A 21,160-nucleotide genomic window follows, 5' to 3' on the forward strand; every position below is an offset into this window, starting at 1 on the left:
TGAATTCCTTAAAAATTAGTATTACCAGCATTTGACACACAAATATTTTTCGCATCGTCTGTGGCTACTAACTGTAGAAACATAATTGCAGTATTTATATTACAGAGCATTAAGAGTTTTTAATAATGATAATAACATTAATCACACATTAACTTGATTACTGAATATCAAGCATGGAAAACGAGCTCTTTATCGCTACCTTAGCGTTAACATGTGTATAATGTACAGGTAACAAACTTAGTAGAACATATTTTGACAAATCCATTTTTCATAACTCTTACTTTTAGAAAACCATGTTTTAAGACCTCTGGTATCAGTTTTAAACTGCACTATCTAAAACTTTTACATTTGTTTTCATTTTCTACCAGTAAAATTATATCTTTCTGCAGGAAAATGATGCTCTTTTTACTGATAGGTCATAAGGTTCAGTAGTTTGCACAGTAAAAATTGCAGAATGTGACTATGAGCAAAAGATGAGGAAAAAGACAGAGGTAGGTTTACTTGTCCTAGAGATGTCCAACTTGCTCATCTGGCTGAGTGTAGAACTTGGACTTCTAAATCTGAGTACCCTAGGTCTAAAATTTGTAGCTGGTGTGATGCCAGTTTGGAGCCACTCTCTATAGCAGGTTACACAAACACCTTTGAGAAAATAACCAAGGCAGACAAGTGATGCTTTGTTATGTTCTGCTTACCAAAGAACGTGAAGTGCGTGGATATTCACACAAGGGACTCCTGAATTTCAAAGGACTGTAAACCAGAGAAGAGTCATTGTAAAAAGCCAAGCAAAAATACTCTGAGAAATAATATAAATATACCAAGTAATTGACAAAAGGTTGTGTTGTATGTTGTCTAAATCTATACAGGTGTCTTTCAGTGGTGCCTGAGAATGGTGTATGTATAAAATAAAAAGCTGAAAAGCTTATACTGTGTGTGAAGTCATGACTAATTCTGATTTGCTGACTTACTGAAACTATTTTAATTCTGTATGATTTAGAAAAATCAAAATAATGTATCACAAAATTAAAAAAAAAAGAATTCTCAAAGTACTTTTTTTTCTTTTAAGTTAGTCAAAACCCTTACAGTTTGAAGGTTTTGGGTTGTTTGGTTTTTTGTTTGTTTTAATATTAGTAGTCCAGGAAAAAAAAAACCAAATTTTTAATTAAAATAAAAATTAATTAATTCAATTAATTAATTTTCCCTGTATCCACTACTGAAATATCTTTATATCTGTTGGAATAGAAGGCTACTGTCATACCACTGTAATTGTTAGAAGTAATATCAAGGAAAATAAGGACATGGCTAGTATGACAATTCCATTGCATTTGAAATTTTATTAGACTGTTCTTGTATAGCACTTAGAACTATATTGCATCTTTTAATTTTGAAAAACATTTTTACTGTCTAGCTCAAATGCTAGAGAAATGAAAAACACTGGAAACCATTTTGCACTGTGAAAGTAAAGATTCATAAGGCATTAAATCCTTTCTGTAAATTTTGTATTTAGAGTATTTTTTAGTGAACAAAATAAAACCAAAAATGCATGTGCTTAGCATAACTAGATAGATGCTTGTACTGATTGTGCAGTGGAAGTTCATTGGTTCCTAAAGGTATTCAGCTTTCCACGTTTATCCATGTTGGCTTACCTTGTCAGACTGAAGTGGGACAGAAATAGATCTGTGGTAGAAGAGAGTAGATACATGTTTGCAGTTACTCTCTAATGTTTTTGTCCTTTTAGCTCAGAATGAAACTGGAATATGGCCTGCTGAATCCAAAACACCAGAAGTTCAAGAAATCTCCCCACAGTCCCTTCCAGGTAATGAAAATTCTACTTTTAGAAACTCTGTGTAATATATTTGCCAAATATATAAACTAAAATTAAATCCATCTTTGTGTTTCTCAATCTGCAGTTAGAGTCAGTAGTTGGAAAACAGGAGGATAGTGTAGCTGAATTGGTAACACTGAGTTATTGAATTGGACAAAAATCTGAACCTAAATTTGGAGGAAAGTTTCAGATGATACAATCATCAGGTTTATAAAACCCCTTAGAATTAAAATTGTGGGGTGCTGGATATCTTGAAATTGTGAAGAATGACAAAAAGAGTTTTCTTGTGATACACCTTGACATACTGACTTTAATGAAATGTGGCACCTGGGTAGGAGAGAATTGGTTCATTCTATTTCCTTTCCTTTGTGTTCTGTAATTATGTTTATATAGTAATTCTAACCATAAACATTGTCATCTCAAGACTTAGCACAGAATTGTATGTTTATGAAGTTGGATGATGTGTTGTATTATACATGGTAATTATTGGCAAGTACTGTCTATTTTTTGTAAGAATTTAGTATCCATTTATTACAATTAAACACATTCTTATCGCCATCACACTAATAGTTATTTACTAAAATTTTTAGAATAATTTTCATCTTCCATTTCATGCTTCCTTTGTCATTTTGTTTCCATGTCCTTTTTTCCCATGACCATTCCTTTCAGTCATTATTTGTTTTCTCAGCACCAGTGCCTCATTAAAATAAGAGTGTGTCACACTACTTACATTAAAGAATGTATTAATTACAATTACAGCGTTTCAGTTAAAGAGAAAAAAAAAAGTCAGGAAAGGGGGAAATGAAAGTGAATCCTCCAAAAGGAAGATGTTCTTTGAGTATAATTCTGTCTTGCTGTGGCATATGGAAAAATAACTTGAATACTTAAGCATTTGAGCCAGGCTTTCATGAGTAACTTAAGCAAGAGATCTGAGCCCCAACCTGTTACAAAGGTTGCATTTGAGAGATAGTCTAATATATAAGCATAATTAATTGAGTTTAGCGATAGGATCTACTTAATTATATTTCATTCAGATATCACTGTTTGAAAATCATACTGGATTCTTTGAGTAAGGCATAGTAATTGTTTGCTGTGGAAGGTTTAAGGACTGGTACCAGAAGTGGCAACAGAACACTGATTTGAAAGGAGCTCTGTGCAGTTGCAGCTGCTGTGTCATCAGCTATGCTAGAAGGAAAAAATGGAGCTTGAAGTATTTCAGCAAGCAGGATGTCTGAAGGCTGTTCTTGCATTGCACTGTGTCTTTATCAAAGGGTGTGTTTTGTCATGTGATACAGTTTAGTAATTTTTTTTTAATGCATTTGTCAACCAGGCGTCCCATCATTTTCTTTATTTCCAGCCTCCCCTCCCTTGGCATGCACTTCCATGGAAAGACTGTTAGTAAGCTCTTTCATTTCTTGTTTTTGCCAGGCTTGTTATGATATTTTCCACTCAGGATTATTTTATTCTTAACACAGCAGCACAAATTCATAGTGTTTTTTTTTCTTCAGCCTTTGAAATGTTGTCTAATATATCTCAAATGCTGCAACATTTTTTCTTCCCATTTAATGGAGTGTGAGTCTTTTTATTAAATTCATGGGGAAATTGGAGCCTACCAACACTCAGAATTATGAGCACATTTGCCAGGGACGTGGAAGAACTAGTTTTTTTTTTTTTAAAAAAAAAAGCTAGTTATTTCTTTATGTAAGGGATTCTACTAGAAATTTAGCAAATTCAATTTGTGAAATAAGGAATGGGTTAGAAATAAAAAGTACCACCTCTGAATCCATTAACTAGGGTTGATGTTTAGTTGAGATAACTCCTTTGTTGTCATGTTTCCCAAGTTCTGTTCCTCCTGTGCTCCTTCTGGCCTCTTCTTCCAGCCCCTGAAGACTTCCCCTTGTGCTTATGTGGTATACCAGGAGTGAGATTATTACTTTCATCAGAATATCTTAATTGCTGTTGTGGAGTAAGAGAGGGTTAAGAGAAGTTAGAGGAAATATAGTTTAAGAAACATTGTTGAAGTGCATTCTTGCTGTACTCTATGCTGTCATAGTAAGGTAACTTACCTTTCTTGGTTGTGTTAACACTTTACTTTGTAGATACACTTGAACCAGTACAGTAAGCCTTGTTTACCTGGTGCCCTGGAAAAGTCAGAGGCATTTTTCTTTTCTCTAACTTAGCTTTCAGAGCCTAAGTTCTCTACTTCCTGTATCTTTTTCCACGAAAAACTCTGCTCTTTTTCATGTCATGGCTACAATGTTCTGTGCAAAACTGAGAACTTTGTTTCTTTTGTCTCAGTTCTAGGCATGCTTTATCTTATTCAGCTCGTTCAGATAATTTAGCTAACAAGACATGCTTCATATGAGCGCAAACCATCTGACCTCTAAAAATAAATCCAAAGTATTATAAGTTCTGTATTTGCTTTCGGTGTGGAATTGTTTGGGCTTTTTTCATGATTACATCTCACCAATGAGAAATGTTAACTTCTGTAGTACTTCTGAGGTATGGGTTTGTTAGTTGTTGCTTCAGTGTCTCTTATGGGTGAATTTTCTCCCACAGGTTTCATAGAGATAAATTGTTTTAACTTCTCTGTAGAATGAATCCTCCTTTCACTGATGACAGTAACAGCACTGTAACTGATTTAGAAGCAGAATTGGGTCCTAATAAGGTAGCATCTGTAAAGATTTCAGATTTTGTGGCACTGAAAAGTACCATATTCCAAACCAGAAAATAGTATAATTGTTGTAGCCGTATTTAGAACATGGAAAACAGCACGTTTTTTCAGGAAAGGAAATAAGAAGCTTATAAGCCTACATGATCAGTTCTTCTTGGAAGATTAGTTGATTATGGATTATGAATTACAGATGATTCCGAATTGAATTTGGAAATTCAGTAGATTATGGAAAAAGCACGGAGACCATGCTGGAAAAACAAAAGTAACTGTCTTCTATTGTGTCTCAAAAGAAAGTGATCTTTTATTAAACTGAATGAATACTAAAACCAATGCTGTGTTGATGCTGATCACCGATATTAATGATCTCTTCTAATTACCAACATGTACTAACTACTGTGCAGTTTGCTCTGTGGAAGGAAATAATGCTCTTGTCACATTCAAGGCTGAGACCTTGCCATTCTGTGTTCCATATCCATAAGCTTTGTCATTTGTGATCTGAGATGACCAGCTGTGTGTACTGTATCGCTGACTAAATGCCCATGGGATCTCCAGCAAGATGAAAGTGATCTTGACTTACCATTGGAATCAATTGTTATGTGAAACTCTGGAAGAGTACAGTTATGCACTAATATATTAAAACATGACCAGTGGTTCGGTTTAGGTACATTTAATGACTGTTTAATAAACGGCCCATGCTTTACTCTGAAGATGTAGAATTAGAAGAATGAATGGAAATCAAAATCCATTATATTACTACTAGAAAAATGAAAGAGATGAGGTATTATAGGTGAATATTTATTCTTTTCCTGATAATTTTTATTTTAGGAGGATTAACAAAACATCACAATAACGGGGGAAGTCTTTGTGATTCTCATTTTCCTTTGTTTATATGAAACTGTAACAAAATAAATCAAAAAAATCATACAGACACAACTGAAAATAAAATTAAATATTAATCATGATGGAATCAAGCAACTGTAGAAATTACTTTAATCAGGTGACATAAAAAGGTGCAAGGAAAGCAGCGGGCTTTGGGCAGTAGATAAAGAGAAGGGTAGAGAGATTCTAAATTAAATGAAGCTTCTTTCTTCTAGCTCAGGCTGAGAAAACACATGGACCTGAAGAATTTAAATCAACGCCTAAACCCAAATTGGTGCAAACTCAAAACGTACCGGGTAACTAATTTTGCTGCTTTTTACCTTCTTTTTTCACTAGATGCTTTTTTCACCTCCAGCAGAACTTTTCTACTACTTGCTGCATCCCCTTTCTATTGGCTCCAAAGGAAGTACTAATTAAAAAATTCTGGTTTCTTTTGTGTTTCCAGTGATTCACGCTGGAATGAAATATAAAACAGGATACGTCTAGCTCTGGCTGAACTGTGTCTTTTGCAGATTTTACTGGGTGATTCAATTTTATTTTTCAAATTAATGCTTTCTGTCTATGTGATCTGCATGGTTGACATAACATAAAACTTCCATCTGTAAAATTATCCTCAGTGATAGAATTGAAATACCTACCTCCCCGATTTTCTTCTGGTGACATGTTCATTTAGGTAACATCAAGAGTGTTAGGCAACATCAACATACATAAGGACAATTTTATATTACATGTGATATAATTGTATTTGCCTTCAAGGAAAGAAAAACTCTACTGATTTTTTCATTTTTTGTCTCAATGTTGTACTGTTAGTTTTGTGATTTGGAGCAGTATCTATTTACTTCTGGCATTCAGAATTCTAAATTCTCTAATGTCGATTTTATTGTTTGTACTTTTAAATCCAAGCCATGTAAAATTATGAAGACAAATCGAAACTTGAGATTGCATTTATTTTTTTTTAACTTTGGTTAGATTTTTCTAAAGTACAGGTGGCCTCCATATAGGAAGATGTATTATAAAGGGAAGGATCAGGAACACTTGCAGGACTGAAATACAGATCTTCCCATGAAGAGGACAGCTAATGCTTCTCAATAAATGTATTTTTTTGTAATCCTATTGATTCATGTTAGTGTCCTACTCTCAATTTTGTCTTTTTTCATTTACAGTTGCAAGGAGATTTCCAGAATTTACTGAAACTAAACCATCAATCTAATTTTCATTTTAACTTTTACGCAGCTTTTCTTAACCATACTCAACCTTCCTTGTTTTTGCCACGCTTTTAAAGATGAAAATATGAAACTCAATCAAGATGAATCGTTGATTAATTTCAAACTAGGTGGTCACAATTACTGATACAGGGTCATTATCAAATTCCTGTGATTGATGGATCTTTGTATTACAAAAGGGAAAAAGTAGTATCTTTCATATTCCACATTCACGTGACAAATCCACGTGGTTTTTTTCCTAGGTTGGAACTACTTCTACTTTTTTATTGAATGGCATTGTTTTCAGGAGTGGGTGGTTTATAAGCCAAATATAGATCCATGCTGTGTCTTGTAGTATTCTTAATCAAATAAAATTTTGGTTATTTCTTTTATCATAGCTTCTAATGACATACAGCTACTTCCTTCTGGATCCAGAATCTCCAATGCTCCAAAAACTCCATTGACAGATCATGGTAATTACTTTCTTTGTAGATGTGACTAAACATTAGTGAAAAATTATCTTCACAAAACTTACAAATTCCGTCTTTCATTCTAAGCCTGGTTTTGCTTTGTTACTGTAACAGATTAATGCTTCAATTAAGACAAACAGACAGAAGCTCATGAGGATATATGGGTTAACTTATAGGATAAAACTTATGTAAAACTGTGTAACTTATTTTCATTATTTTCTTGGAGAGCCCTATAAACTTCTGAGAGTGACTATATTTAAAGTTGAAGTGTTGTTCCAGCCAACATCAGTTTTGTGGGTTTTCATGTATTTTGCCAAATACTTGTATGCTTGGTTAAAATACTGCCGTAATTTGTGGATGTTGTTGTGGTTTAAGTATTGATAAATTAGATTCATTGGTTGCTTGATAATGAACTTCAGGACAAGGCCTGATATTTAAGAAAGCATGGTTATACTCACGTTTTCAAAATAGATTTACTTGTGTTAGGGTCAAAATGTTGTGGTCAAAGTCTTATGGGCAAAGAGGAAGCACACCATTCCTTTCTTTTTTTTATGTTGTATATTATATATATACACACATTTATATGTATATATGTTTGTATAGACATATATATTTAAATATATGAATATCATGTGTATGTGTATAACGTTAATAATTTATTTTTAGTGTGATGGAAACTTGAATGGTCTGTCTGTCTTTCTCTCTTTCTTTCTTTTTTTTCTCTCTATCTTTCTTTCTTTCTTCTGCTGAGAGACATCTTAGATCTGAATTCACCATTTAGGGAGCCATTTGTGTATGTTAGATACTATTTCTGTGTTCTTGTTGTTAACCCTAAAGTTAATTTTGTCCAGCTCCAGGTGTGCAGTTTTTACAACTGACCATTGCTGAGCTGTTTACGGCATGGGGTCTCCAGTACCATGCCCAGTCCCCATCTCTTATCATCTCATGCCTCTACTCTTCTACATCATAACCTGTGTCTTCCTTTCTCAAGACCTCTGTTTTCATAACAGGCTTGTATAGCCAAATTTACCCAAACAACTGCTTGTTGCTGCTTTCTGTATTAACAGTTATTACACTAGTTACCTGTAGTGTCCTTTAATCAAATTAATCAGATAAATTTATATTTCACTAAGCATTAGTCAAGAAGTTATCATAGAATAGTGCTGGCTTATTTAGACAGCATACATTTGCATAATGTAGTCTGCCAAATTTAAAAGTAATTTCCAGAAATATCTCTTAGTTCTTGAAATGCGTATTTGAAACAGATTCTCAAGAACACGAATATGATCTTCACAATTTGTTCTTAATTTGATAGATTTTTTTGACAGCTCCTTTCCAGATATATTTGAGGGGATGGGTGTAGACATTTATTTTTACTGTAGTGAAAGATGTTCAGTTAAATCCAGTTAGAGACAGCACTGGAAAGAGAGAAACATGATGATTTAATAACCGTTTTGCTATAAACGTAGCTGAAAATCTGAAAAGGTGATCCTGTAAAGTGGTGTGAAGTACTTTTGCTTTCTGCTGGGGAATAAAAACACAATCCTATGTTTGTCTCGGTAAAGGTAGAATAATAACAACAGAGGCAAAATACATGTTTCATTCAAGTATTTATTCTGGTTTTGTTCTGATATCTTCCATTATTTTCACTTAGCAAAAGAAGGAGTTCATTGTGTGAGGCTGGGCCCAGCCACTGGGTCAGCTGGAGTATCTATGAAGTCAATGCTGAAGTCAAAGATATTCTTTAAGAGTGAGGGGGTGGTTATTCAGAGGAGGTTTCTCTGCACCGTGCCTCTGCATGCCTCAATCTCCTGCTGTTATAAAATCAGCAAGGAAAGCAAAATTTAATTTACGATGTTCAAGTGCCTGTGACCTATATTCTGCCCTAGTGTCCCTGAAGACTTTTTTTTTTCCTTTATTTTTTCTATCTTGATTGTGCTAGAAGGAGATATCTCCTTTGTTTTATAAACTTCCTGTGTGGTCAGCATATTTTGAATTCAAATGTTTCTGAAAAGATAGCTTTGTTAACGTGCCTTCAGTGTTCTGATACCTTTGAGAAATCTCTCATAGTTCTTACTGGATGTGAATGGATCAATGGAAACTTTTGCCAAAAGCTGTGAATCATATGGCTTTTGGTATTATTTTCTTAACTACAAATATAGACCAGAATGGTTCCAGTTGCAAACCTACAATGGTCATCTGGTCCAACTTCTGAGTCCAACTATATCAGGATAGTAACCTGAAATTATAATTGCTAATGTGATAAAATGGATTGAAAATAAATGGGAAAGCAGATCCAACATATGAAATAGAAGTCTGTTCACTTTTTAGCATATATTCATATTGCCTACATTGGAAATGAACCACACACCTACTTATTTCAATGTTTTTACAATCTCGAGCATTCAGAGAAGTTTAAATTTTAAATTCAGGTATGACTGAATGGGCATAAGTGACTGGTGCAGATGAGTTTACCGGAAAGAATAATACTTATTGGCCAGGACACACTGAATAGGATCTGTTTCTTAGAAGCAGGACAGTAGAGCAAAACCTGCACCCATTGTGAAAATTTGTTCACAATGGCTTTTAAGTAAGAATGCCCAACTCCATCTTGATTCTCTGTTTTCATTAAAGCACACTTCAGGTTATCCATACTTCAAAGTTAAATAAACAGAAGTACTTTGTAATAGTCTTCATTACAGATAACAGACAAAAGGTGCCGTTTACTAATGTTTCACAATTATTTCACTAGCTTCATTGTACTACTCTTTTCTTATCTTTTCCCATTACAAGTCCTTTAAAAAAAGTTGTACATAATGTAATAGTGACCAGTTGGTACAGACCTGCAAGTGCTGTGAATATTAAAAGTAATGTGTTTGAGTTGTAGCTGCCTTACTGTGAATAAGAACCCCTTAAGTAATATGGATTCAGCTTGATTAGATAATGTATGCCAAAATATGAATGGGGTAAAAATTAATAGAACAAAGAGACCACCAAACCAAATGAAAACTTTCTAGTTACAGTGGGTAAAATTAGATTTTGTATCACTTGCAAGGGGAGTGTCTGTCTTGGAATGATAAAAATTTTTTTCATGTTTGCTCTTAGCTACTGAGAGTCCAGCCTTGAAACCCATAACTCTACCTTCTGCAGAACCCAGAGAGATGGAAATGGGTAATTAGCAGATTAGTTTTATGACTTTTTTTTCCCATTATCTTAGCATCACGTAGATCTGCAAATGGTAATCTTAAGATCTGCTTTAGAACCTTGGCTACCAACACTCACAGAGAGCTGATTATTCACCATTCTTGTGTCTGTGTAACCAGCTGTTATTGGCTAAAAAACTGCTTAAAGAAAGTGTTGTCATATCTTGTCAATACCTGTCTTTCTGTAGAGCTGCAGCTCTTACCTAGAATTCCTTGCTGGTGAGAGTCCTTTCAGGCATGTGGAACTTGCATTTCAGGCCAGAAAACTGTATTGCCAGCCATCATCTCCTGTTGTCATGGAAGTTGTCTCATGTCTCATTTTAGACCGTCTACCATCTTGCTTAGCTTTACTCTGGAATTGCACAGCCTTCACTAAGCTATTCAGAGCTAATCCATCAAGTCACGGGTCTCTCAGCATTTTAAGCTCAGATTCTTTTTTCAGCTCTTGAGGAAAAATAGCCTGTTTCTTCGGGATCCAAACCATCTGGTACCATAGAAGTGCAACCAACCAGATCCAGTAATGGTTTCTCATAAGGTTAATCCTCCTGACAGTTAGGAATTTTTAGAGGAGACATAGTGCCTCTCATTAAATAGTTTGTTTAGTTTGACATAAATGAAGAATAACTGTAGGTATGAAAGTGCTGCATCAAAATATCAGATTTTTTAATGAAATTTTATATGAAATACTGAACTAGTAGTTTAAAGGTTTTTCCGTATTTGGCAACAGCATGTAATTCTCAGTTTTAAAATTAAATTAGACTTACTGTACATATCAAATTTAAATAGGCCTGTCCACACCTGAGATTCATAAGTGGAATATCCTGATTTGCTGAAATATTCAGAGTTGCAAGAGATGAATAGAAACTTCAGAAATTCCAACATATTTTGAAATTGTAGCTCTTCTTTTAGCCTTTCTGTGTAAATCTAGACATAAATCTAAGTGCCCAGATTTCAAAAATAGCACTATAAAAGCATATCATTGAAGATTCAGACACTGTCTTGGTACTTAGAAAATTTCTATTATGTGTTTTTCTTAGATTATAGATGTTATTTACTTGGGGCAACTAACAGTTACCCAAAAGAAGGAAAAAAAGTAAGATGATAGCCAGTTGGAAAGATTTCATTTCATTAGCATGCCAGTAGGGTAATGCTTGATGCATATGTTTTTGGAAGAAATTAGCATTGAATGAAATCCATTAATGAGGGGGACATTGATTGCAGCTGTCCACCATTACACATCTGACAAAAGGCAGTTTATATGTTTCATTTGGTCCAGTTCTTGTTTTGTCATCCTCTTCCCTTCTCCAGTTTCAACACCACTATATCCTCTTTCCTGATCCTAGGAGCTCTAAACAAAAATTTCATGCAGTCACAGTTTGCTACATTTTGTTTATAATTTATTCTCCTATTTTGAATAGCCTTATATCTCTCCTTTTTAACTCTATAGTTCAACTTCCTTTTGTGTGATTCTGAGAACAGTTTGGTCATTAATTGCATTATGTATCTGTTTATTGATGGATGTTCTTGGAAATAATTTTCAAGTCACAATTGGTTATTGTACGTTTCAGACTCTACCTTTCTGTGGAACATAATGCATTAAATATTACCCAGAGGTTTTGTCAACTCATAAAAGAATACGATCCTGTTTCAGGATGGTTCTTGTCACTTCAAAACAGGATTGTTTTGAATAGAGCTGTCAAATACAGCAGAATTTTTGCTTTTATTTTCCAGCTTCACATGACTTTCTTCATATTATTTCTACTCTCCAAACTTTTACATCTTCAGAAATACCAGGCACTGGTAAATTATAATAATATTATTTCAGAAGCCTACCCATTTGATTGGTTGGTGCTGAAAAGTTTATTACTGCTTCCATGTTGACAATTTCAGACAGCCGTTGCATACTACTTGCCTTGGGTGTTGCCCTATGTTTTATTTTTTCAAATTCTGTATCGACATCATCATTCCTGGGACCAGGCATACACAGGTTTGTAGAAAGACTGCAACTAGCTTAAAGAATAATGCAGTATTGATCAAATAGCTGTATTAAGAAAATATTTAAATTTTGCAAAACTTAAGACTATTACAGTCAAGTAAAATATGCTACTTTTTAGGGATAAGATTTTCTTCTTCTTTCTTGCTTTCTGTCAGTTTTTCAGTGTTCATAAACATTTTGCTGTGAGTTTTCCTGTGTATTGCCTTAAAATAAGAAAGCTATGGCATCTCAGACCAGAGCTTTCTAACTAAGCTATACTTTGAGTTATAGCTTTGGAAATAGGTTGTTTTTCCTGTAGTCTTTGGTACGTGAGGATGTTTAAGCCTTTTAAGCATTTCTTGAGCATGAAGAAGTTAAGAGGTGAGGGCAACGGAGAAGGGGTAGAAGGAGGTGAAGGAGGAAGGAAAGCAGTTTATTGCCCAAGTCTTCTTTGACCAATGCAGCCATAGTCTGCTAAATTCTGTGCTGAATAATCTACTGGTTCTTGGCACACCGATACCATTCATGTTTATATTGGCAGGCCCACTGACTGTTTTCTGGATCAAAAGGTGTTTTCTTACTACCTGCCATTCATAATGTGCTAAGATTATTAAGCAGTAACAAGAATTCTCATTAGTATGAATAATTAGGTCACCTGGTTTTCACATCAACTTCTACACCAGCCTACCAGTCCACGACACAGAGTAATGTTAGCTGATTTGTACACAATTTTCCCTGTGCTTCCATTTTAACAAAGCAACATTTGTCTGCTGAGTCCTGTGCTATCCAAGTAGCTCTTGAGGCAATTTTAAGCCTTTTAACACAAGATTATCTTTTCAGATTTAGGTGAAAGGAAGACTCTTCCTTCAAGATCCACAACATCTGGCATACCAGAAATGCCACCAATCTCATCTGGTAATAACCTCTCTCTTCATTGTAGTTCTCCTGACATCTAGTCAGTCTCTCAAAAGACACAGCAATGCTTTGCCAAATGGAGGTCTTAGAAATTCTGTTTTGTTCTGTATGAAAGTGTAACTGGAGAGAGAGACCAGTCGTGTCTGCTGCAACATTCGAGAAATTTGAAAAGAAATGTTGGAATGATACGATTAAAATTTTTTATGTTGGTAAACAATTAGCTAAGTTGTCCTGTGGAGTTGTTGTTCAGGTTTTTTGTAAAGAATTTTGTGTGTGTCTATATGGAGGCCCATTTTTAGGAGTAGTTAAATAAGTAGTTAAATAACATGTCAGATTTGTTCCTTTTGTACATTGAATGCAAAAGCATCTCCATAGGTGGAAAAAATATTTATCTGCTGTTCAAAAGAATACCCCATGAGATTTTAACCATGGGAAAATGCAAGTTAGTTATTTGATTAGTGAGTCATTGCATGTTACTAGAAAAGGATCAAGTCGAAGGGAACTGAATCAAAGGGTTTCCATTTCCAAAGGTTGGGTTTCTCAAAATATTCCAGAGGAATCACTAAGCACCACTTCCCTATTACCAGCAACTTCATTCTTGTACATGTTTATAAACTGTCACCAAGTCTTGCCTCCCTTGCATCTGAAGCCAAGTCCAAAGAAATGGGCAAAAGTGAGCAGTGCTGATAAGTATATATATATTTATATATATATATATGTATATATATATATATACTGTAGATTTAACACTGGTTTATGCATTGAGTTGTGCATTTTCCTTGTGCAAGATCAGGATAAGAGAGTATAAGGGAGTCACTTCAGTGAAGTTACATGTCCTTCAGTGTGCGAAGAGATGTCAGATTGTACAAGTTTAAGTTGTAAGATGTGCTAGAATTCTGCAGAAATGTTTTCACTGGTCACTTATTTGCAAGCATCTCTCTACAGATAGAGAAATTCTCGACAATGTCCCTTATTAGTGGCAGGGACAGTAATTTCTGACCCATAGAATGAAGGATTTTGTTGCTTGTTGGGAAAAGTGAGATCAGACCTTGAATTCTAAATACAAAGATGTGATTCTCAGTTCTCATGTTACTATGCAATTACTATTAGCAATTAGATGTATGCAATTACATATTTAAAGGACATGTAAGGAGGGGTTTGATGAATTAGACACTTAGGCATTTTTAGGCTGATAGAGAGCCATTTAGTTACTGAGGTTCAAGGACTATTGTGGTACTTGCAACCACAACAAGACAGTTGACTCTTGATTTGATCACTGAGTCACAAGGTAATGCCAGGAAAAAGCATGTGTGGCCCTAAAGACAGATATCTGGGGGCTGGGAACTGATGCTGCTTGTACTGCTGTGGCAAGGCTCAGTGGATATCTCAAGATCATTTCCATGTCTGACTGTAGCACCCAAGAGACCAGCCCTGGAATCGACCTTGTCTGCTTCACCAGAAACCACAAGGATGGGTAAATAGCCAGCCATTCCCTTCCTTCCTTCATCACTTTGGCAATGCTTTTCCCTACAGTTGGGAGCCTGTTCTGATGTGCTGATGTCCTGAGAAGTGGGGTCAATGATGTGGTTGGACCTCCATGGCTCCTTATTAGAAATTGTTACACATGTGAGCTTTCTGTGGCCTTTTCTGGGGTCCCACATCTAGGTTTCCTCTGACATCTTGGGCTACCTATGCCAGCTGAAAGACAGCATCCTGCTATTGCAGAGAGTGATGCTGTGGCAGGGGAGCCTGGCCCAAGCAGGGCTATGTCTCCTTTTCTGTAGCTCTGTCTTGATATGACCCTGCAACAGCAGCCTGTCTGAGGACCTGAAGATGGTTTTTGTGTTTGATCTTAGCTACTCGAAGACCAAGGCTGAAGTCCACCACTCCTTCCTCCCTGGCAACCAAGCCAACTGTGATGGGTAACTAGCAAACCCCTTCTTTTTCCATTGTCTGCCATCTCCCTCACTCCCCATCACGCCTCCCACCCCAAACCACCTGGCATCCTTCTCATCTCCCATGGACAAGATGAAGACCTGTTGGTGCAGCTTGGCTTGCTGAAGCACTCATCACACTGGTTCTGCAATTCTGCTGTTTGATCCCACGCTTTTTCTATTGCTGACAAGTCTTTTCTGCAGGAAGCATGTGACATCTTGCAGAGAGACCACGTGATTGCACCTTGCCTTCAGCTCCATCCCCCTGCTTCTTTGTGTGTTGGGAGCGGGTCTTGCCTTCTCTGTTCCAACATGACAGCATTTTTCAGAGGCAAATCCCATCGGGGCTGGCGCAAGAGGACAGCACAGCAGTTCAGCCACCCTTCAGGGAGTCCTGGTCCAAGGGTGCAGCTGTTTGTTGCTTCCTCACTGACTTTCAAGGTGGTTGGTTGTCTTCTGCCCATGGCTTTACATTGCCATCACCTGGGCCTGGGAACGCTCTGCTCTGCTGCTGCTTTTGAGGTCATGTTAGGGTTTTAAGGTCGATGCCTCTTTTCAGCTTTTGGTGAATCATGGCATGTTTCTTCAAGGTTCAAGACGCCAGCAGTGTTTGGTGGTAATGATATTTCTTGCAGGTCTGGTAATGATGCAAGATGGGAATTGTCCCAAGAGATCTTGTTGTGCTTTTAGTCAAACTTATTTCTCTTGGGGTAAAGTGTAAGTGTAGAGATGTAAAGGACATATGTGAAAAGCCATAATTACTTCAATCATTGAATACAGCACTTGGCAACAATGGGTGGAGGTCCTTTTGGCAAGAGCTTCTTTCACAGTAGCAGGTGTGCAAGACAAGTCCTGTGTCCTGGCATTACTTTGTGGCCCATGTGGTAACAAAGCATTTTGTGAGCAGGCTGGTAAACCTAAAATCTGAAGTAGAGTCCAAGTTAAAAGTGGAATGAACAATATGAAATACCTTGGTACTTTTGTCTGTAGCAGTCTTGCTTTCATATCAGCTGAGATATGTCATGCACTTCATGGTCTTTTTCAGGGAAGTTACATTCCTTACCTTCCTTTACTTAAAGTAATTTTTTGGCTTTCTTGTTTTTACAGTGGAGAAATTAGATTACTTGTAATTATAACAAAGCATACAAATTTGGCTGGGCTAAGAATATTCCTTTCTCTTTCTCTGCGTGGTGATGTCTTAATCACTTTTTATGTTCTTTTATTTTTGCTAATTTTTTAATTGGATTTTTTTCTGTCTTCGTTTCATAAATTTGCTTCCTTTTTTCTTCCCTTTGCCCAGTTTTTTTGCAATTTTTCAGGGTTTTTTTTGCATTTCTACTAACCTTTTGGGAATTTTTTCCATTTAACTTACGTCATCCCATTGAATTTTTTGCATCATATTTATGTGTTTTTACACTTCTTTGCATATTAACCTTTCTTTTTAAAATTCTGCTCATTTTACAGAATATGTTTTTATGGTTTTTTCAATTCTTTATTTATTATTTCAGTTCTTTATTTCATTATTTGTTGTCTAAACCATCAAGTCCATGGTTGCAGGTGATCCCATGGTGCGATGGTTGATGTATTATTTAAATAATAAGCCACAATTTTTTTTCCAGCCTCCCATGACTTTCTTCATGTTACTTCCACTCCCCAAACTTCCACATCTGCAAAAATGTCAGATCGAGAGACTGGTAAATTGCATTTATTTTATTTCCTATCCTTTGTTTTTCTTCATATAGAAGTGATATTATTCTGATGTTTATTTGTCCCATATTTTTAATGTTGCCTTCAGTGGTCTTTGGTCATTAAGGCTTCATGTTATTTGTAATAGTTGAAGTGTCCAGCAGTTTTGGCCTCAAGTAAGTGATCCTGATTCCATCCGGCTATTTCAGGCTCGTATCATGTTACTGAAGGGTTGTGATGGGGAGTGTGGGGCAGAATTTAGCACTTGAAAGGAAACTGTCAGGCTTTGATGAATTTTGGGTTGTCAGCATAACAGTTATCCTTTGAGGAGGGAATGGTTTTTCTTTAGCTAGTAAGCACTTTTAAAAGAGATTTGTTGTTTGAACATTTGTTTCCTGTTATAACTTTTTTAAGTAGTCTCTAATATTCAAAAGACCGCTGCATTACAGCATTTTGGCGATAAAGGTTATTTTTACAGTTACTTCTGCTAATAATTTATCACTTCTCCCCATGTATTTATGAAGAGTATAGGGTCTTAGGTACAATATATGCATTTTTATTAGACCATGAGATTTTTCCAAGAATATAATCGTAAAAAATAGTAGAGAGTTGCTGTGAGTTTCTTGTCTGTGCTTCTGCTCATGCTAGCATGATTTAAGCAAGTGATATTTTACAATATCAGTGTATCAAACATCATTCTCTTTCGGAGGATGAACCAAGTGAAATTGGGTAAATGAGCATTGACATATTTTGTCATCTGGAGATTAGCTTATTACAATACACATACGCTATTCATGTTTTCTCTAGTCTTACTTGTTAAGGTTTTTTGGTCCACATTCTTTTAGTTTCTCACTACAGATAAATGTAGCAAACCTTAGCTTTTATATCTAGTGCAGAATTCACGCTGAACACAAACATGATGCAGCTGTGCTAATACTCCAAGGGTGGTGCTGACAGTTATCCTGCCTCTGCATGAATACCATATTTTTGTTTCCTTTTGAAGTTGAGAACTCCATTTTTCCAAGGTCATTTCGGTCAAATCAAACTATCTTCGTTAGGTAGAAGAGTTTTAGCAGTTAGTCAGGCACAGCTTTACTGTTCTCTGTGGCATTATTCTTGCCAAACTACTACAGAATTCTCTCTTGATGTAAAGAATTGGGCTACTTAGATTTCTTACTACTTGGCCTTCAACTTTAATCAGCCATGAGTGTTCTTAACATCAGGAACACCTACTGTTCAGTTTTTCATCTAACACTGCCCATAGAGATAGAGCATGTTTCTTTCATGCTGACTGCATAATATCTGTATTGGAAACAGTGGTCTTGGGGATCTAATAGAATCTGATTTTTTTTTTTGAGTTTGTTTTTTCATTAAAATGCTATCAGAAAAGCATAAAGATAATTTTTAAGCCATTTTCTGCCGAAGGATGATCAGTTTCTGTAAGCCTGTTTCTATCAAAGTATCTTCGTGGCAGTTGGAGGAAAAATGTGATCCCTGGGCAAAATACAGATTAATAGACCCTGTTCAGGAAAGTGTTTTGATACCATCTATGTGAAAATGGTCTGCATGTTGTATCAAAATAATATTGGACTTTTGCAGCTCTTTATTTAAAAGACTTATCTGAAACACCCAAACTAAAGTGTAAAGGAGAAGAGGCTTGCTGTCAGCTGTTGCTAGTAGATAGAATTTTAAAATCAGATGCAGAGAGCTGGCCTTGTAGTAAATGTGTCAGAATTAGATGTTATGTATCAAAAAAACAAACAAACCCACAATACGAAGAATGGAGTAGGCCACCACAGAATCAATTAGAAGTGTGTATGCAAGAAATCTAAAATAAGTTTAGATCCATCAGACATGCTAAGGGCCAAAAATCACCTTATCTAAAGACTGATGTCACTTATTGTTTCAAGATTTTTTTCGTATTTGACCTTAGCTACCCAGGGACCAAGCCTGAAATTCACTTCTCATCCCTCCACGGAAACCAGAGGGAGCATGATTGGTAAATAGCATATCATTGCATTAGCTTTTCTAGCCCTTGCCATCACTTGCCTTGGCTGTGGACAGTGCTAAGATTCATTCAGACATATTGCTTTGAAGACTACTTGATGCTAGGCTTTCCCTCCACTCCCACCCCTGCTCAACCCGGCCATTTCTGCGTAATCAAAGCTGAAAAATAATTTAGCACACTGACTGAATAACAGTCTACAAAAAAACTTCTGCTAGCTTATATTGCCTTTAATTTTCTTCTGGTAGCTGCAATTTTCATTTAAAGAATAGGTACTTTAAAACAAAGGCCAGTGAGAAGAAGAATACTTAGCACGAGCTACTTGGAATTGGCCCTACCTCATTTCACACCAGCTTCAGTGTTAATGTAGCACCTCATTTCACAGCTGATCTTTGCAGCTGCTTACAAATTGCTTGATCTCTCATCAGTGTCATCTTGAATTGCGCACCAGCTACTGTCCAAATACTGCAGCTCTGAAGTCAGTTCTCATTTTAACTCCAGATTTTCTTTCAGCTTTGGATGAAAATCAGCACATTTCCTCAACATCTGAAACATCTGGCATTCAAGAAATGCCATCAGCTGTACCCGGTAATACTTGAAAAATGTGATTTTAAATAGAAATTCCCACAGAGATTTTGTCAAACATTTGGAATATTGTTAATTAAGTTGAACATGATTGAAAATAACTTCAGAACAAACATAATTCATTTGCTCTCTCAAATACCAGACTTAGGAAATATAGGAAATTTTGTGTGATGCTTTAAAACAGTAAATATTCTCTTCTAATTTTGATCTACATTCCTGATATATTTACAGGTCTGTATTGCTGTGCTTGATGTTAATCAGCATGTCTTATTACATACAGTAGTGTTCTCTTTTTAAGTTGCGGTACCGCAGATGGGTAAGAGTGAAAGCTAATGAAAATATTGTTTTAATCCCCTAATGAAACTATTCTGATGGTTGCAAGTGTTGAGTATGTCCCATAGAAATAATAGAATCAATAATAATGAGTATATGGAGTTCAAAATAATGGAGAATAGACCCTTAAATACTTTAACTTGAGTATACTTAAAGCAGTTATTTTAAGTTAGACATTTTGCTGCCAATATTGGGAGGCAGCATGGGCCCAAAACTAACAAAAACTGAAGCATGCTTATGAGATGTATTGCTATATTGCTTGAGTGCAGCTTTTGAAATAAATGGCACGACATTGTAATTAAAGAAAATATTTGCAACAAATTGATCTTAACTGGATGCTTCTATGGTAGATGTGATGCTTTCAAATACCTGTTATGCCAGACTCCAGTAAAATTAAACTGTTAGATGATGGTATTTTACTGACAAGTAAATTACTTACACCTATAAATATATAATAATCTAAAGTACGTAGTTTTCCTGTTCTTCCTTCCCAACATTTATTCTTTAGGGTTCTACTTCCTCGATTCACAAAATAAGCTAAATTACCAATGCCTTACAAAATGACACTGAACAAATGCAGTTTTATCAATGCTCAAGATTCTGTTTGGTTTACTGTACCTGCAAGAAGAACTATTTCACTTTCTTTCAATAATGACAGTTTCATCCAAAGCCTATTTCAGGTTGTTGCCAAAACTCCCTCGCAGCAAAAAGTAGACTAAATGGATATTTGACAGAAAATTTTTAGTAGCTGTCCAGTTGCCTGTAATTGCAGATTAATGGGAAAGCTTGCAGATTGCAACTAAGCATTCTTAAAATCAAGAAATAGAGATGTGTTAGGTTTATATATTTATTCTTCAGGGGTATTAATTAGTATCTATCATTAATGCGTCTTCCATACTGAGCAATAACTTATAATCAAGTACTTTAACAGAAAGTTTCAGTAATGGTTTTCCATAATGGTTTTCTATATATTGATATAATAGCAAATTCAAGTTCAATTCTTTATTCTGCTTTCTTTGCCTATAAAGAAAGTTATACTGCACTTTTTCCAAACTAGAGGGGTCAATTTCTCAACAATTACAGTGCTTGAGAGAATGGAAAAAAATCATGCCTGATCTAGTCTGGAATTCAACATAAACATGTTGATAAGTCCTAGATTTGAAGGAGAGTTAAAAATGTGACTAAATATTATAATAATGCTTAATTTACATATTCTAGTCATAGACTTGAGATGGGAAACCCTAGCATGTACAGCTGTTTGTATTTAAGGGACTTGCTTAGAATAACCTAAGGAATTCTGGTTTTTGGTTTTGCATGTTTGTGTTGGGGAGGGGAGAAAGGGGAAGCGAAGAGAATGAATAGAAGGTTCTTTCAACTAAAAATAGTGAAGTTCAGCCACACAATGAGATTACTGCAGTGAAATACTTGCTTACATGTTATATCCCCTGGAGTGGGTCTCCTACTTATCCTCATGATT

General features: G+C 35.7%; 1 protein-coding gene across 39 annotated transcripts in view; it reads left to right on the forward strand.

Moving 5' to 3' along the window:
- Nucleotides 1-21,160, forward strand: part of ABI3BP (ABI family member 3 binding protein) — a 141,849-nt gene that overhangs the window by 52,814 nt on the left and 67,875 nt on the right. For 28 of the 39 annotated variants that reach the window (XM_064644224.1, XM_064644228.1, XM_064644234.1 and 25 more), the window contains exons 10-19: nucleotides 1,736-1,813; nucleotides 5,591-5,671; nucleotides 6,976-7,050; nucleotides 10,153-10,218; nucleotides 13,066-13,140; nucleotides 14,555-14,614; nucleotides 14,997-15,062; nucleotides 16,694-16,768; nucleotides 18,694-18,759; nucleotides 19,279-19,353. In XM_064644224.1, coding sequence (XP_064500294.1) covers nucleotides 1,736-1,813; nucleotides 5,591-5,671; nucleotides 6,976-7,050; nucleotides 10,153-10,218; nucleotides 13,066-13,140; nucleotides 14,555-14,614; nucleotides 14,997-15,062; nucleotides 16,694-16,768; nucleotides 18,694-18,759; nucleotides 19,279-19,353 — 717 coding nt within the window. The remainder of the gene's footprint in view (nucleotides 1-1,735; nucleotides 1,814-5,590; nucleotides 5,672-6,975; nucleotides 7,051-10,152; nucleotides 10,219-13,065; nucleotides 13,141-14,554; nucleotides 14,615-14,996; nucleotides 15,063-16,693; nucleotides 16,769-18,693; nucleotides 18,760-19,278; nucleotides 19,354-21,160) is intronic. The other 11 variants (XM_064644236.1, XM_064644264.1, XM_064644232.1 and 8 more) reach the window with 10 other exon arrangements.

Source organism: Pseudopipra pipra, chromosome 2, assembly GCF_036250125.1.
Source record: "Pseudopipra pipra isolate bDixPip1 chromosome 2, bDixPip1.hap1, whole genome shotgun sequence".
Classification (NCBI taxonomy): Eukaryota; Metazoa; Chordata; class Aves; order Passeriformes; family Pipridae; genus Pseudopipra; species Pseudopipra pipra.